At 36.7% G+C, this 18,499-nt stretch overlaps 1 protein-coding gene across 4 annotated transcripts in view; it reads right to left on the bottom strand.

Annotated features, from left to right (window-relative positions):
* The window catches only part of TGFBR3 (transforming growth factor beta receptor 3), a 126,591-nt gene extending 112,645 nt beyond the window's left edge, over positions 1–13,946 (bottom strand). For 3 of the 4 annotated variants that reach the window (XM_072419891.1, XM_072419893.1, XM_072419894.1), the window contains exons 1-2: positions 13,811–13,946; positions 13,255–13,423 (exon numbers count right to left, since the gene is read on the bottom strand). In XM_072419891.1, coding sequence (XP_072275992.1) covers positions 13,255–13,312 — 58 coding nt within the window. In that variant the 5' untranslated portion in view covers positions 13,313–13,423; positions 13,811–13,946. Of the gene's footprint in view, positions 1–13,254; positions 13,424–13,532; positions 13,662–13,810 lie in introns of those variants that run through there. The other variant, XM_072419892.1, reaches the window with a different exon arrangement.
* Between the last annotated feature and the right edge of the window lie 4,553 nt (positions 13,947–18,499).

Here is an 18,499-nt window from a genome sequence, read left to right as displayed (position 1 = left end):
CCTGGTTTATCAGATAGACTATCATGGGAGAACCTTGGTGATATAACAAACCTGGAATGTATTTACTAAAAATTATTTGACATTAGTTGGCAAATATTTTCCTTCCTGGACCAGATCTATTCCAGGCTTGCTGGATTATCCAGATTCTCTCATGATAGTCTATCTTAAAAATAAGAATCAATGTAGTTTTGGAATGCATAATTTGAAGGGGACTTAAATTTAATTTGTTGCAAAAAGAGATATTCCTTATTGTTTTGTATATGCATCATATATCGCTTCCTTCAGATATCACTTTCTGAATGTCATTTTTTATCACTAACTCAAGGAATAAAGGTAAATTAAAAATAATGTATGCACTATACTGTCTAAACCTAAGGAAACCAAGGAGTTTATATCAAAATCTTTTCTTTTTCATTCTCATTCACATCAAAAGCTGATTTCCCCAGTATCTCACTGATTTTTGTTATTGAATATAAGGAGAATGTTCACTTTCCTTGCTAATACATTGTCATATTTGACTTCTATGTTGCCACCTTTTATCAGACATGGCCCATAGTCATAAGAAGCCAGGTATTCCAGTGTTCTGCCCAACCCCCTTTAGCTGGGTGCACTTGCCGGCACTTTTCAGTAACCACCCGGCTGTTTTTGGGTGGTTACTGAAAAGTGGGGTCACAATACAGGGGCTGCAACCAACAATTTCTTACCACCCTGATTCTGGGTTAAACACTATAGTCAAAAGTAAGGTATATCTAATAAAAAGTGTGTATAGGCTGCCCCCATATAGGTTCAGGGCTGTAAGAAAGCAGTACCAGTACTGCAACATCACGCCAATCTGAACATTGCCCTGGGATAGTGGATTTATTCCTGATTTTAGGATCCTATTTTATATCATTGGTTCTGGATGTACATCTATCCATAAAGTGGCAAAAAGGAGCAATTTGCATGTCTCCATCCACTGTCCTAATGAGAAACCAACTCCATAAATTTTGGATTTGCGCCTTAAATGAGACCCACACACACGTTCTGTTTTAGGAAGGCGCTATTTTATTTCTCGTTTACTAGGTTTGTTTTCTACTGTCTCGCTGTAACTTGTCCAGTTTTTCCTGTATTGGGAGTTATATAATTGTTTTCCTTATTTAGCCTGCTTTTATCAAGGTTTCCTAATGGTATTTTATTTTTCCCTTTTATCACTCAAAATGTTTAAAAACTGTCAGGAAAACTAGAGGAGAAAAAAATGTTTCTAACAGCTTTTTGCATAATACAATATAACCCTAGTTCTAAATAGAAATAACCAATGCTGGATGTGTACTCCTTTCCCAAAGTCTTTAAAAAGCCTTTTCAACCATTCAAATGTTTGAAATTTCTTCCCAACCTTCAAGCCACAAACTGCTCATTGATCTATCTTGCCATTCATCATCACATGTAACCTTCTCCTCTGAAGAGTAAACATTGCTTTTACACTCTAATAGTTAACACTTTTGATAAAGTCCTTTGATGCCAAGTTCACAGTATACTGGCTGGTAATAGCTGAGGAGGTTGAATTGGTTGATTAAACAAAGTGAAAATTGCCAGCAGCTCATTGTGTATAAGTTATACTATGCAGCAGGTCAATTATTAACTTGAGTGAAACAATGCTGCAGGGCTTCTCAAGAGTGTCACAGAAAATGACTGCTGTTTGAACAGTTTACAGCCATCAATGAGAGTTAGCTATAACTGTAAAAGTCAAAGTAAATTAAAAAAATAGGATGGATTTACAAAAATGTGAAAAGAGTTGATGTGAACATATACTATAAACTACCCATATTGTACTATAAAGAAATATTTGACATGGGGAAATCGAAGTGGATAAAAAGTTTGGTGATCATTTGAACATTATAAAAAATAACCATAGATAAAAAATTCTGCTTTGTCTTCAAAGATTCTAACAGATCAGCTGCTTGAGGTAAAAAAAATAACCATCCACCTCCTTTTATAGTAATAAACCGGCAAGTGTTATAGGTTTATTACAAGATGTGACATCAATTCAACAGCTGCATATTTATTAGCGTTTAAACAAAACTAATAAAAGCAATGACATGTTTACACAAACCGTCATAGATAGAGTAACAGAAACATTAACAAACCATTACGTTCTATGGCAGCAAATGTAATATTTATTACAAATTTCATGTTACTCTGAGCCATTGAAACCATATCTTTTAAAAGACACCCCTATACACAATGCTCATTCCAAATAAGAATGGACCTAATAGACCAAAGATTAGAAATCACAGTATAAGAAAGATTGGGTATATACTGTTCATTAAATATTGGCCATGATGGGGGGTAAATAAGTCCAATTACCAGAAATTTATTTTTTTTTCAATATGGTAGAAATAGAAATGACAGAAAATACTTCACAGCAGTTTATACAATGCACCCCTATCTCAAGGAGAGTAATTATCCCCCCTAGTTCTTTTCATGGACTACATAATTTTCAGCTTTTGCGTTGTAGAGATAGAGAGTTGGTGGTTTGCCAAAAGGAAATTGAGATGTACTGGCACTACAAACGCTAGCCACACATGAGATGACTTCAGTTGATTTTATTTGTTTGTATTAATTGGTATAAATGCTGACTCTATGTTCAAAATCAGTTAATGATTTTATCACACTATTGATGCTTGGTCCAAATTTTTTAGTATTGATTATTTGTAACGGACCAAAATGTAAAATAATCACATATGCTCCAAAATTTGATCCTAAAAACCTAAGACAGATACTTGGATGATCGGTAGAAACTTTTGACCTAACAGGTCAAGGTTCTTTCAATTCCACACTTTATTGTGATAATTTTTGTTGGATTGAATTGCGAAAAAAAGAATCAATTGATATGCAATTCAATAAATAATCAAATGGCCTGCGTGAAAAAGAAAACTTGTGTTTGTCCAGCATTAGTTCACAAAAATGCCAGTTGTCCTTTTTACAGGTTTTCCATTTTGAAATAAAACTTGAATTACATGTAAATGTTCTTTCTCCCTGTTCTGTACAAGAAGACACTAATAAAACTATTAATGGATCACCGTAAAGATATATTTGGCATTCCTATTTACGGAAATCAAGGGTCAGCATTTAAAACCCTGCACTTAATTTGCAATGGAAAAAAATCTAAAACCAGCTGGGAAAGTAAAGAAAAAAATGGACACGTTTTACACGGGTCCCGGTGTTAGTGACAATCTCAATATGTAACGCCTGCTGTAGTGCTATAATGATAGCATGCTTTACAAATTAGCATTATAGTAATTGCATCATGGTAGTTGTTATTTAAATGGACTGCCAGTGTACTTGCACAAAAAAAACAAAAATTAGGCATGCAACATTTTTACAATACGGCCCACCACAAGCATGGATTATGTGGTACTGTGTGCTGTGGAGTTGGTATGCCATTAAAAATGAATGGCACTGCAATGCAATGCATCTGGATCTGACTTCAAATTCGACCCTGGTTTCCCCTTACACAGCAGTGTTTAGATGAGAAGTACTGCTAGCGAGTTTAGGGTTCCGTGCTGATGGTAAACATGCTAAAGGATTCTGTACTTTGCGGTCCAGTGAAAGGATGGGGTGAACTGAGGAGCAGGGTGTATTTTTTAACTGCACCAAAGGCAGCAGAAGAGGTCTAGGACCAAAAGACTGGCTGCACAGGTTAACACAAATCTTGGCAGGTAACCAGATAACATGCATGCATTTCAATTGTACATTTAGGTGTCCGATTTTGCTTTAAATAAAAACCAAAGGCTGCTCAGAGCAGCTGTGTGTGTCCACATAAGTGTGATGCCAAATGTCTGAATATTTAAAACTGCAGACAGCCCAGCCAAAAGCCAAAAAAAATACTCAGAATAAACGTCAATACAGGTGATAAGTCACCTGGCATCTTGTTTTCACATCTGTATCTGGACTTTTACAAATAGATAGGAAAACAGGCAGTCTATGACCAGCCAGTTGCTTCTTATCTGCGCTCAGATTCCCTTAGTCTGGCCATGTGGGTTCTGCACCTTTGGCCTGTCTTCTGGTGTGACTCACTCCTGCAAATGATGCCCGGAATGCATGTTGTCCATTGCATAATTTCTGTCTCACTTCAACCTGTCAAACTGTACAATTACAGCTTCAATGTCATTATAGTGACAGCTGAAAAAATCAAGCCTTGGACTAGAGGTAACCAAAACAATGTCTTTGTTTGGCTGCACTGAAATTATAAAAATCCTTATGCGCTTAAATATTCATTTTCTTTCCAAAAGATAAATGGCAAACATGAATAAGTACTGCTAGGAAATGCATTACTTTGACAGGGTACTCATGCCAGCTGCCTGGAACCCGGCACACTCATTGGCAAGAGGCGCAGCACAGAGAGGAAACTCTTAAAGTCTATTTAAACACATACACACTGTCTACCACCTTTACAGAACACAGGGGCCTTCTGATGGATTGAGGACCAGACATGAAATTTGGACAGATGTTTGCAGACGTCTAATAAACAAGAAAACTAGGAAACAGTTTTTTAAGTGTATCTGAGCGGTAATTTCTAAATAACTATGAAAACAACAACTTAGAAATCAGATAAAAGTTTTCACTGCAGCAGAGGATTATGTTTGCACCCAAGATAAACACCATCACTTTGGAATTAAAGTGTATAGTATAGAGTCAAACTGTTTATTTTAGTTTTGAAGAGAGAAGGAAATGGATGAAATCTGTCACTTTATTATGGCTTTCACTGTCCAGTTGAGGAGATTTCCTCTCACCTCCTGTCCCAAATACGCAATAGGAAGCAAGAGGAAATCTGCATGAAATGAGGATTGCCTTCTAAGACAGTTGTCACCTAAACAGGTGTCTGCAATTGAAGATAAACCTTTACCTCCTCTGGATTCTGGATTTCATATTACTTTATGTCTTGGTGACAAGGAAATGTAAAGTGGATGAATCTACCCAATAGGAACACAGGGAGCAATAAAAACAAGACATGGGTTCTAAACCTTCCGTATTGTATCAATAACAATAAAATGTTTATATCTCTACATTTACATACTGAAAAGACACAAAACACTTTTTAATTTATTTCATTTATTAAAGGAATTTAGGGTGAATAAGTAATTTCTGCACCCAGCTGACAGCTCCTCTTTAAATAGCCTTCCAACCAGGCATGTCCAAAGTCCGGCCCACGGGCCAAACTGCGGCCTGTGTTCAGGTTTTCACTAGCCCACAGCCTCTGTCAACAAATGAATAATATGTGGCCCCTGTCTGTGTGCACAGGGAATCCCCTACATTTGTAGTGGGCGCGTGCTGTGCAGGACCTGCATGGACCACGCCCACACTAACCCTGGTAAGTGGTCGACCCCCACACATATTCACATCACCAAATCTGGTCCTCTTTGCAAAAAGTATGAACACCCCTGTATTACGACCTCTAAAACGCATGCCAGTGTGTTTGCTGGTTTAAGCCCCACCTTCAACCAATAAAGCTTTGCTAACTGAAATATGTAGCATTAGAGGTAAGCTGGAAAAAATGGGTCATGTAATGATAAGTTAGCAAAAAATGAATACCAAATATGCAGATCTATCAATTTTAATACAATGTCAATGGATAACTTCATGTCAAACAAAGAAAAGTGAATTTTCAGTAGGTCAGACTGAGGGTTCCAAACCAATGGGGTTGGTTTACTTAAGGACTATATACTGTTCACATAACACAGTAAGTTTCCCTCTTGCAAGGGATAATGAATTTAGCTTAGTATATGAGATGAAGCTTTGCTGTTATTGACCATCCAAACATTTGCAATGAAAAATACTGTTATTATTATTTTATTAAACAGGATTTATATAGCGCTGTACATTACTGTTCTTTTTACACCTTATACATGATTGGGTACCTTTTGCAAAGTTAACTATCACCACATTCACTAATCTAAATGAATGATCCTTGCCAGGAGATAGTTCAGCTAAGTAAGTAAACAGCCCCATTGCATCACATTGGTTGCTCTTGATTTTTCTGTATAAATGTTTTATGTTGGTAAATTCAAGTTTTCCATCCGCAAATGATGATGATAAAGTACTGTTACCAATATCTATGACTTTTTCTAAATAGGAACTTCATTATGTAACTTTTCACTTTCATATTTACTGTAAAATTGAGGATTAGTAAAGAAATCCTTTAACATCATTCGTTGGATCTATGTCTGTCTCCCAAAAGTTTTCCCCAAATATGTTAACAAATGCCTTAAATCTGCTAACATTGGTGCTCAGAGCAAACACAGATTTGCAACATTAGGTGAACGGTATGCATTCAACTAGCAGCCTCTAAAGTCTTCCTTGTCTGTGTCCCCTTGAATTTGACAGTGATGCCTTTTTACTACCTTCCTATCTGACTTCTTTCCAGAATATGACAGTAATCCACCACTGATTTTCCTGCTTATTTTTCCAGCTGCAATCACCCTAATTAACAGGAATCAAAGGCACTTTTTTACCATTAATTACCTGGCTGGAGTAAGAGCACATACAGAACATAGCGTTGTATTTTTCGGACGTAATTTACCGGACCAGTGAAACAGTGTTCCAAAAACCAATATCTGTGGCTTTGGGCCGTCTTTCACTTCCCTCCACAACTTTCTCCCAACAGTGAAGAGGATATACTCTGAAGAGGAGAGCCAATGTTAAACCCAAACAGTGAAGTTCTTATTTGCTTCCTTCTTGTTTGTTGAAAATAACAAAGAAATGTTTTGTTAAATCTTAGATTGAATCCATATATCTGATAACCTCCTGTACACTCAGACCGTGCCGCAAACTTCTGTTATCATAAAGTTTAGCTTTTGCTGATTTCAGTGGAAAATATTGCACTGACATAAATGTACCCTTTGGCTACATACACACGTCAGATGATACTGGTCCGATAATCGCCTCATCGTTTGTCGTTCATGTTTGTAATGGAAGTGAAATGGAGAGAGCACAGCAGGGTGCTGCGTCATCCCCCGCTCTCCATTACTGAAGGTGCTATATGTACATGTAGTTCGTGCATCGTTCAGTCTTTTGTTGTTGGAAAGGATCCGATGGTGAAAGATCATTTTCAACTACAATTATAGAACGTGTGTACGCAGCCTTGGGGTTTTTTCATACCAGCCTACTCTATGGCAGTCTATTTGACACATGTTTATTCAACAAGAGTTGCAATTGGGCAATGCATAGTTTTAAATGGGCTTTCTAATACATTTAATGGACCACAAATCATTAGTATTTTTGTCAGCACCTAAGAACATACATTAGTGCATTTGCTTTGTATAGCTATGTGCTGCAACGCAAGTGTACTGAGAAGGTTGCACATGTGGATGCCATTCACAACCAGAACACAATGTTGAAAACAGTTCAGTTGATATATACAAAACCTTACACAATCATTGCATTGATATAAATCCAGCCTTAGGGCACAAGTCCCCAAGACACTCAGAAGCAAGTCCCTAAAAAAGAAAACCAAGGTCTAAACACTTCCAAAATACCTGATCAAAAATGTTTTACCCCAGATTAATCCAATGTATTTGTATTACCATACCCATTAGAGCACAACCATTTGGTAGACTGTATACAAGAAATTCTTTTTATAAAATCACATACTGTGATTTGAGGTGCAGACCAGTAAAACCAACAAAAGAACGAGAATATCCACATGAAGCAGTACAAAATAATCAATAATTTAACACTCACTTTATCTCTGTCACAAGACCAACCATCTTCTACTACTACAAGTACCCTATGACCAGTACAAACTATTACAAAACACAAAATCCACATTTCATAACAATGTACTATTAATACAGCCCTGGATTGCACGGCAAACACTTGGTTTGATTTTCAGTGTAGTTTTTTAGAACAATATAGAAAATATTTGAGCAATATTAAACATGAAGGGAGCGTTTCAAATCTTTATGCTTGTATATCATTTATTTTTGACCAAGAAAGTAATTATCAATGATAATTTGAAGATTAGAACTTGTTGCTAGCCAACATTTCCCACTTTATTATATTCTGACATTTTTAAATTAAATGTCAATTCAAAATAAGATATGTGATTAGAGAAAAAAGATCATCCCTGGTTAGGAACACAACTTCCAATTTTGTCACAGCCATTATGTAGTAAATAAGATGCAGAGCCTTCACATGTCACTTATACAGTTGCCCCCATTTATGTGTGTAAATGTAAATATTAACTAAAAACATGTTTTAAAAATAATTCACATAATATTCAGAAGATTTACTTTAAGATCATTTAAGATCATCATCATAAACAAAAGAACAAGAACATGGCTTATGCCCACTGATATGAGTTTTGTCTGTTTATCTTGTTTATCAATATTACACCATGTATACAAAGATATAAAAATAAATATTAAAGCCAGTGTCTATAATTGGCATTTTCTCTGTATAATAATAGATAGTAGTGGAAATACTCCAGAAACACTGGAAAAAGCTAATAATGGAAATATCCAGAAAAAAACTGGCTGGGGGGCTGGGGGAAAAAGCTGACAACAACAAAACTTCACAAAGCTTCTACAACACTGAGCTGCTCAGCTGTCACTGGAATGCCTCTCCTGCAGACCATTGCTGATCAATGACCACCAACCAATCATAAGTCCTTTTGAAGTCTACAACAGCTGTGGCCTAACAAGTTGTAATGAATTAACGCAAACACGTGCCAACCGAAACAAAACCATAGTATTGTTACCCAAACATATATTTTGTCTTTATCAAGCAAATGACATTTAACAGAGCAAAGATCATCATCCCCCAGGCTATTGAACTGTTGTTGGCCTTGGACATTTACCACATTTCCTAGGCAATTACACCTTAATCACCTTAATGCAATTTAGAATATAAATGTGTTAAATGAAATCAATAGACTTTATAAAGATTTTAGATAAACAATTCAATATAATAATTATTACACAGTATTTATATAGCGCCCACATATTACACAGTGCTGTACAAAGTCCATAGTCATGTCACTAACTGTCCGTCAAAGGGGCTCCCAATCTAATATCTCTATCATAGTCATATGTCATTACCACAGTCTAAGGTCAATTTTGGGGGGAAGCCAATTAACCTAACTGCATGTTTTTGGAATGTACCGGAGCATCCGGAAGAAATGCAAATAATGTCGTGGTCAAGATTCGAACCTGGGACCCAGCGCTGCAAAGTGCTAACCTCAGAACCACCATGCCACCCATCATCTTAATGCAACTACACCATTTATATATGTAGTTAATATGATCAAACTGAATCTGAGTATTTTTTTAAAAAACTTCAACAGCTAAAGCTTGCAGAAAACTTTGAAAAAGTTGAGCTGAAATTCAAAGTTTTAATTATTTGTATAAAGGTTGCCATACACTGGGTGCACAACTAAGTGAATGATCAATATCTCCCCAATATCAATTGGAATAACTTTGTGGACCCATTAATCAAACTAATTATTGGTATTAAAGAAGTTTTTACTTCCCACTCTCTCGATTTATATTCTATATATTTTAGAGGGTAATTGCAATGTATAAGTCAGCAGTCTCCACCCTATGATATTCTAATGGGAGATGGATATGCAAATGATTTGATGTATATGGTACATGTTACCACTTATATTAAATTTATGTACTAAAAGAAAAGCCCTGAAACCCCTTTCATTTCTTTCTCTCTGTTCATTAATTGTTATTATTATTATTATTATTATTATTATTAATAATAATAATATTAAATAAAAAGGATTTATATAGCGCCAATGTATTACGCAGCGCTGTAAAATAATTGACTGCCACAAGCTCCACCTCCCGCTCTGATGAAAGTAAGCATAAAACGCTGCCTTGTAGCCCATGGGAGTTGTGTATGCTGTTTACCATAACAACAGGCAGGGTCGACAGAGCAATTAGCAGCAGCATTGTCCGTTTGATGTTTGCTCTTTTCATTTGGCTTTAGGACCAGACAAAATATACAAATAATTGGATGCAGAAAAGAAGCTTGGATCCTATACTCTTCAAAATTGCAAACAGACAAACATTTCTAAGCCAATTACAATTGCATATGCCATGGCATGCTTCTTTAGGAAAAGGTCATTGGTATTGGATGGGATGTTTGTCTGTCTGTAATTTTTAGACAGTTTATGATACCAATAAATCTGTTCAGCTGGAAAACTTATAGGGAGCCAAGTTTCTTTTGTAACTGTTATGGTGCATCCTATGTCCAGATACAGACAGCTAAAGCTTAACACTTTATGTGCAACCAGATTGCATGATTTGACAGCTGTGACTAGTTCATCACCTTGACCCCCTGATCTTTGAAGAACTGACTTAAAAAGTGGCATTCACTTAATGTTAATTAAGTGCCACTTAAACTCATTATTGAAAAACAAACAGTTAAAGGATACAGCTGTGAAAACTGTTATCTAAGTAAGGGTCTTTAAGTGAGGGCAAAGACGCACATTGCTTTAAGGAAATGTTGCCATCTCTTAAAAAAGATGCCAAGACAGGATTCAACCCACATGTGCCCACTGAAACAAGTTTTGATGGCACCGACCTTTTAAAAAGAAATACTAAATGATAAGTTTAAAGTGTATTTATAAGAATTGTCAAAGGTCAGTCCTTAGCACTTATACTTCTAAAATGTGTGATCACTAATTTTTTACATTGATGTAGGCACAGCTGCAACTTGTAGTTCTATGGCCTCTGGCACAAGTTCATGTTACATTTATTAATAATTAGAACACAAATGAATTGCTATTAGAGGATTTTGGTGCTGATGCAGTCTGCAATCAATTGCATTGCAAAGAGTTTTCCTTATGATGTATTTAAAACCTTAGACACAGATATTTGTTTTTTTGTTTTTGTTCTCTTACAGCGTGTTAATAATAAGCATTGCCTTGTCAATTTTGTGCATTGTATATGCGTTCAATGTTAATATAATTGTCCACCACACACTATACTGAACATATTAACTTATGTATAAAGCACCAACAATTTATGGGGAGCACAGAGAAACAATAATGGTACAAAAAACTTTCTGATTGTAAAATTAAGGACAATATTTTTTACAATTTTATAATGAAGCTCTCTGCTAAGGTATTGAATAGAGATACACGGCTGATAGCTATATCATAGACAGCAATGGGGAGATTGTCATACACCGAATAGGAAGACATAATTACTAGAAATATTATAAACTTGATAGGTGATAATTGTTCCCTTTCAAACAGATCTCCGTGGATGTGCACAGACACAAGTCAATCAGCTCCTAATGGTTCAGTAAATCAACGTTTGATTTCAGTTGAGTTGAAAATAGTTTTACTACTTAACTACTATTAGGTAGGTTTAATCAAAACATTATGTTCCCAAGCATACAATATAGTATTTCCTTTCACCACGTATTTTAACAATGAATGAGAAAAACTTCTCAGGTAATCAAACCTGTATGTGATAACATCCGAGCATATAAACTTACAGTGGTCCCACAAATCTTTAGACTGGTGTCTACAGATATCTAGGAGTATGATCTGTTACAAAATACAGCCATCTGTCAACCAAAAAGAACTATCTTACTCTACACATGCCACAAACTACTTACATACTGCAATGGAAATATTGTGGTTATATCTACAGAGATCACTCTGATGACAGGTAGCTATTAAATCTTTAGACTTTATCAGTAAACAATCTGTTCTGTATGCGCAGCTAAACTTTTACAATAAGCACTGCAATGTAAATCACAATGACTCGATATCTTTAAAAAAAATCTACATTGCTAGGAAATGTGATTTTCACCAGAGAGCCTTACATAAATACTTGGATCGTGGGGATAACGAAAAATAGAGCCTTGCATTGTAATTCAATGAGATAGAAGGCAAAAGTGAGGTTCTGGGAGATGGGGGCTATTAAAAACAGCTGTGGCTGGTGCTGGTAAACAGCGGAGAAAGAGATGGAGTAAGCTGCGTATTACATTGAACAGGATGCACACGCGTTTTATATGAAACAGGTGAAACATGCACTGCAGGGAAGCTGGATTTATGAAATCGTAAATGACGTTAGAACCAAGTTACACTATTTATAGAATAATATCCAGTTTCACAATTACTTTATTGAGAAAAAAGTGCTTAAAGAAAACGCAGCCAGTATAGATCAGCTATTAGCTTGTAAAGAATTATCGCAAAACACAGCATTCCCACTGGGACGTTTTAGTATTCTTTATGTGCATTGCGGTATACTGTAATTAAAATAAACTGCACCACACCACTCAGGAGTGTTTAATTACTTAAATGGCATAACACACTCCATGTACTTGTCAGATGTGTTGCAACCTTTGGCAGTACTAAGTCAGAATGTGTCAGAAAGTGTCAGACAGGTGACTTCCAGTTTGTAGAACTACAATTCTCAGCATGTCCTGTCAATTGTCCAAAAACACCTACATCAGTCAATAGTCCAGTCTTATGGAGTGACAGTGGCAAAGGCCCTGATTTATTAGAGATACACTTTGATCAGTGAAGCTGGATGAACAAGCAAACCTGAAATGGATCTGGTGCAGAATTGAAAACATTTCTTGACAAATAGCAAATGACTTTTAGCAAATCCATTCCAGGTTTGCTGGATCACCCAGCTTCCCTGATGAAAGTGTAGCCTCTCCAGCTTTGGAGAGCTTTCATAAATCAGACACAAAGTATCAATTTGCTTGAGGTCTCTTTACCAATTATCAAAACTGATCACTGATATTTACAAATTGAAGATGAACCAATAATGCAACATGTGAACTTTCCCCAGCTGTCTAAAACTGAACGTTGCAACTGTGCCTGCATCAAGCATAATCAATATTCCAAATTAAAACAACTTTTAGGGACACTAATACTGAAGCACCATTTTATCACATAGTCAGGTGAATAAATAAAAAGTATGCATGCAATGTGCCAATTTGAAAACAATAACCAGTATTTAGGTGCACTTTCGCAAATCTTCAGATGTTATGACTGTCTTTGCAGATCAGGCAGAGCATACAACAATGTTTGCCATCAAACATCACCCACATGGCATGAAATTTTAACCTAAAATCAGGCTTAGCAGGGGTTGGATATAAGCTGCATTTTAAGGGCTGCGCTATTATAGGAAGCAGGGTATCACATACAGGTGAGGCAAGGTGTAACATGTGCTGTAGCAGTATGACAGATAGGAGCACATGTCTTTGAAATGACAGCACGCAGATGATAGTTTACTTTACCTGAAGATGCCAGGTGTAATAGGAAGAGCAGACACCCGCTCAGGAACCACAATGTCATCTTTGTATCTCTGTAGGGTCTTCTTACGAAGCTTCCACAGTCCGCTGACAAATTCCCCCAGTTTGTTAGTTCTCTGGTATTTGTTTTTTATCCAACAGATCCTTGTACAGCCTGGGAAGGGAAAAGAGAAGAAAACTTGAATCTGCTGCTGATGAAAACATCCTGCTGACATATCCCACCCCCAATTCCTTGCAGGACAGAGCGGAATACAAGCACTTACATGAGCCTAGATCGGACAGCAAAGGAAGTGACACTGCTTCAGGATCACTCTGTGCTCAAAAACATTCTGAAACTTTGCAAACTGTCAGGAGGCGGCAGCTTGTAAAAAGTACAGCAACCCACAAGACAGTACAAGCGTGAAGAGGATAAATACTACAGCCAGATGCGTTGCACTTCTAATAAGAGCTTTAAGCCAGATGTTTGGGCATGCCCCTAAAGCCAAAGCTAAACTAGGGTGAAGGATCAGAGTTAAGTGGCATCTGACAGCTAGAAACTTACCCAGAGCCCTCAGGGTGATGCTGATGAGCTAATGCCTGTTTCCAGTTCCCACTGGGATGAAGTTTCATACATCTCCGGCTCTGGGACACTCAAACCTTGGGAGAGGAAAGAAGGGGCAGCAGCCTGGCTGTTCCTGGAGGAGTGGCTTCATGCAAACTCTCACAATCCACTTCTACTACAGCTGGAAGCATTGACAACATTTGTGCAATGAAGGCAAGGAGTAGCTTCGCCATCTAGTGGTTCTAAAATACTACTACAAAAAAGTATTTATTAAAAATATTGACATTTATTATTAAACCTAACTGATAAAGCACCAACATGTTATGAAGCACTGTACTTTTTCTGTTTTAGAAAAAAAAAATTAAATAAACAAAGAAAAGCAATAAAAAATATTTACTTTACTTTTGGGAAAAATATTTTCATTACTCACCCATGTTTGCAACACTGGAGATGACAGGATGATGCTTCTCATAATCAGATGAAGCAGGTCAGGAGATTCTCACCTTTTCAATTTAATTAAAATAAATTCACCCAGATTCACCGGTGAAAGTGTATCTTCTATCTATTGTAGATAGATAGATAGATAGATAGATAGATAGATAGATAGATAGATAGATAGATTTTAGAAACAATTTGAAAGTGCATATTAGGGCAAATTTAAAATACAATGCAGAACATAATCACCTGAACATTTCCAAATGAAAATACATTTTTTAACCATGTTTATTATACAGAGGCAATGGCAGCTTGTTTTATAACATTTTTTTTAGCTAGTTCAGATATGTAAATACTTAAACTGAACTTGTGCCCAGAAGATGCACAATTAAGTTTTAATACATTAGGTCCCATGATTAGGGATGAGTGAGTCTCTGGCATTCTCGCAAAAATTTCCTCGAACTTCTAATGGTTCCGCGTAATTTCGGCGAACCGATTTTGCGAAACCATATGAAGATCAAGGAAATTATAACAGGAGGATTCACAGGTGATTCACAGGAATCCTCCTGTTTGCCATCCCCAGGGCACTAGAGGTTAGGTAACCTCTAGTGCCAGGGATCGCAAACTGCAGGATCACAGTGGAACTACAGAAGATCTCTCAATAGAGAAACTGCAGTTCCACTGCGATCCCTGGGCACTAGAGGTTAATTAACCATTCCTGGATTCCTGGGAATCCTGTTTGCGATCCCCGGCCAATCAGTGACCACCGAGAGGTTTTGAATGGGGAGACTTGTCCCCATTTAACCTCTAGTGGCAGGGATCGCACACTGAGCTGATCAATGAATGGAGCCGGCGCTGTATTCATTGATCAGTGCAGCCCACAAAATTTTTTTTTTTTTTTTAAATTCGAGCTCGATCTGCGAATTTACATCAGCTGAATTTGAGGCGAAAACGGCCAAATTGTGAGCAGGCAGGATTCTTATTGCAGAAAAGGCAGGGCAATAAAATATACTTATCTGAGTGTTCGTAATCTTTTTTTCATAGTGCACTGAGCTGCACATGCGTAGGAGTTACACCATGCTGGACTGGCCAAGCTGAAGTTCCAATACTTAAAATAGGAAAACATGCAGATGGCATAACATGCAAGTACAGGTGAGTGTAAATAAAAAATTGTGATCAGGCAAGCAAGTTTATTATTACGTTTAAAGTACTTGCTTGTTGTATTTTTTTATTTTAAAGTTTTAGTTCTTCTTTATACACTACAGTCATTATTTGTCTTACTTAGTCTTAATACAAACGTTCTAATACAACTATGTATACGGTTAATAATTATGAGAAACTGGCAGAGAAAGTGACACAAAATGTGGAGGGGCATTGGAAAGTGCTTTTCCCGATGTGTAGTTAAGAGAAAACATATTACCCATTCTGCAGATTAGGGTCAATGGGTAATGAGTAAGATACAGCTGCAGCCACAAAATAGAAGGGTTCAGTGCTGCTTTTGTGGCATGGATTTGAGAAACAGATCATTCTAGTAAAAGTTTGGAACTGTTCATTAAAATAGTGTTAGTAAAACTGTTTCCTACCTGTTTATGTATTTAACCTGTGTTAATTTCAGAGGCCATAGGGATGGAAATGGTTAGGCATGGTTAAAGCCCTAGTGCCTACTGAACTGATTTTTTGACATCTTTTTACAGAATACTGTACATATATCATTCATTCTTTAATTTATGTTTTAAACATGTAGCCATCATGCAAGGAGGATGTGTCTTTGCCTATGTGGTAAACTTCCATAACAAATAACTGGGAGCATCCAAACTTTGGCAAATGTGGTCACATTGTATTTCACCACGAGGGGCCAGCATGGCATTTTGGCTTTGTGGCACCAAACTAGCAGTAGTTTTGAGATGATGAAGTTTAGAAAATTAAAAGTATGGTATATCCCCGTTTAACATATTGATGTATCAGAGTGGCTACTGGCACCATCTGGTTCTAAATAGGTTTGTATTAGGATACATTCTACAATATTTATAATCAAGTATTATCTTTATTATTATTATTTTTATTATTATTAAACAGGATTTATATAGCACAAACATAGTATGCAGCGCTGTACATTAAATAGGGGTTGCAAATGACAGACAGATATAGTTGCACAGGAGGAGCAGACCCTGCCCCAAAGAGCTTACAATCTTGGAGGTGGGGGAGGTAACACACAATAGGAGGGGAGATATGTATCTAAATTATTTATTTTTTATATTATTATAAATTGATAATTTTTTGGTAGATTATTTGTTTAATCAAAAAATATGGATCAATAAATAAAAAAGGGTTGGTACATTAAAAATACTTTTTAAAAATACCAAAAATTCCTGATTTACATATCAGTTGTAATATTGTTCAAAAATACCCTCAAGAAAAAAATGTCTAGAATTAAATGTGTCTTAATGTCTAAATGCCCAGTGTAAATCTAGAATTAGGTAGATGGGTCATCATGAGACCATACAAATCAGTGGAAAAGCATGCATACAGCCATGATAACTGCTAAAATCCTACACAGCACAGCTCAGACATTTTATCAAAACAGACATTTTATCCACACCTCATTTTGTGAAGGTTGCCCTACATTTGATAACAGTAATAGTATATTATTTTTTAGAACATTGAATTGCACGTCCTGTAGATCCTTTCCTCGGGGACGATTAGATCACTGTACAGTTACATCTAATATCCAGGGTGGGGTATATTATTTTTAAAGCATGGGGCTAGCAGATGATTTCTAAGTAACCCTTGCTGTTGCATCAACCCTCCAAACTGCTGCCAAATAATAATTAACAAAGGTCACAGCTGATCATAAGTGCCTTAGTAGTGTGCTGTGCCCAACTATGTGGTTTATTACACTACCATATTTCCCACTACATACCAGTGCATGAGAGAAGCCTGCTTGTCAATCACTCCTTTACATTTATGACCAGTCCTTGTGCTACTCTGTTTAGTAAGCATTTTCAAATCCAAACATGCTAAATTTGGCTTCCATAGTATTATCATTTACCTTCTGCTTACTAGTGCATGCACAGTGTATGGAACATTAGAGACATGTTTCCGGATATACCCGCCACAGTTGACAGGGTGTTTATGTCAGATTTCTTTCAACCTTTCTAGCCTCCAAATAGCTGGTTATGTGTGCAGCATTAGGACAAGTGCAGGTCTAAATAGCAGTTAAGATGGCCCATCCTCATTGAATGGACGATAGGAAGCTTTAGTTTTGCATAAGGTAGCTTAGCACAGGTTACAGCTGTTTTATTTTTTTTTTTGTCAGGACCCCTTATCGAGATCAAGCACTGTCAGTCTACCAATACACTGGGACACCAAATAAGTGTTCCCTAAACACTACAAATGTTTAGAATGTTAAAACAGGTCTGCAAACTCTTAGATGCAGTTTTGACAAATGTCAATACAAGAAGCAGATACCTGCCAGTAACAGAACTATAGTAGGTGAAGAACCAAAGTTCAGATAAGTCATTCACTGTCCACTATCATTAACTAAAGGTGCCCAGAGAAATTGCAAGAAAACCTCCTTATCCAGCAATATTATTATTCTTATTATTATTATTATTATTTTTATTATTATTATTTTTTTTAAAAAACAGAATTTATATAGCGCCATTATACACATACACATCAACAACATACACAGCGCTGTACATTAAACAGGGTATTGCCAAAACAAGAATTTAACTTAGTAAAAGGACCCCAAGACCTAAGAAAGGTGCCCACTAGAATTCTTTGGAAACCCCACAGCCCAGGATACTCTAATATGCTAATAGTGACCACAACCAGTAAGTTGTACTTTGGAGAACTTCCCACTGCCCCTTTGTTTTCTGATTGGCTAGTGGGGCTGCATGATCCATATGGCACCTTACTTACTGCTAGACTTAGTGCCTAGTGCTAGTGTATGTGCTGTCCGTCATATGAAAAAATGTTGGGGTTTACTAAAAACTACTATGGCATAAACCTTTTGTAAACATAAACTTGACAGATTAAAAGATGCTGCCAGAAAATATAGTACCCAGCTCTCAGATGCATAACAGCATTATTTATTGGATGTATCCTCTCAATATTTGGAAGTCGTAAAAACATCCACTAGATTAATCTTTATCCAGGCCATGCATCCAATGAAGCTGCAAGCGGAAGAAATTTAGCAGGTGTCTGTGATGAATCACATCATGACTTTCTTCCTGTCAGCTTCTAAAAAGG

Source organism: Pyxicephalus adspersus, chromosome 8 (genome assembly GCF_032062135.1).
Source record: "Pyxicephalus adspersus chromosome 8, UCB_Pads_2.0, whole genome shotgun sequence".
Taxonomy (NCBI): Eukaryota; Metazoa; Chordata; class Amphibia; order Anura; family Pyxicephalidae; genus Pyxicephalus; species Pyxicephalus adspersus.
This window is presented reverse-complemented; position numbering and strand designations above follow the sequence as displayed.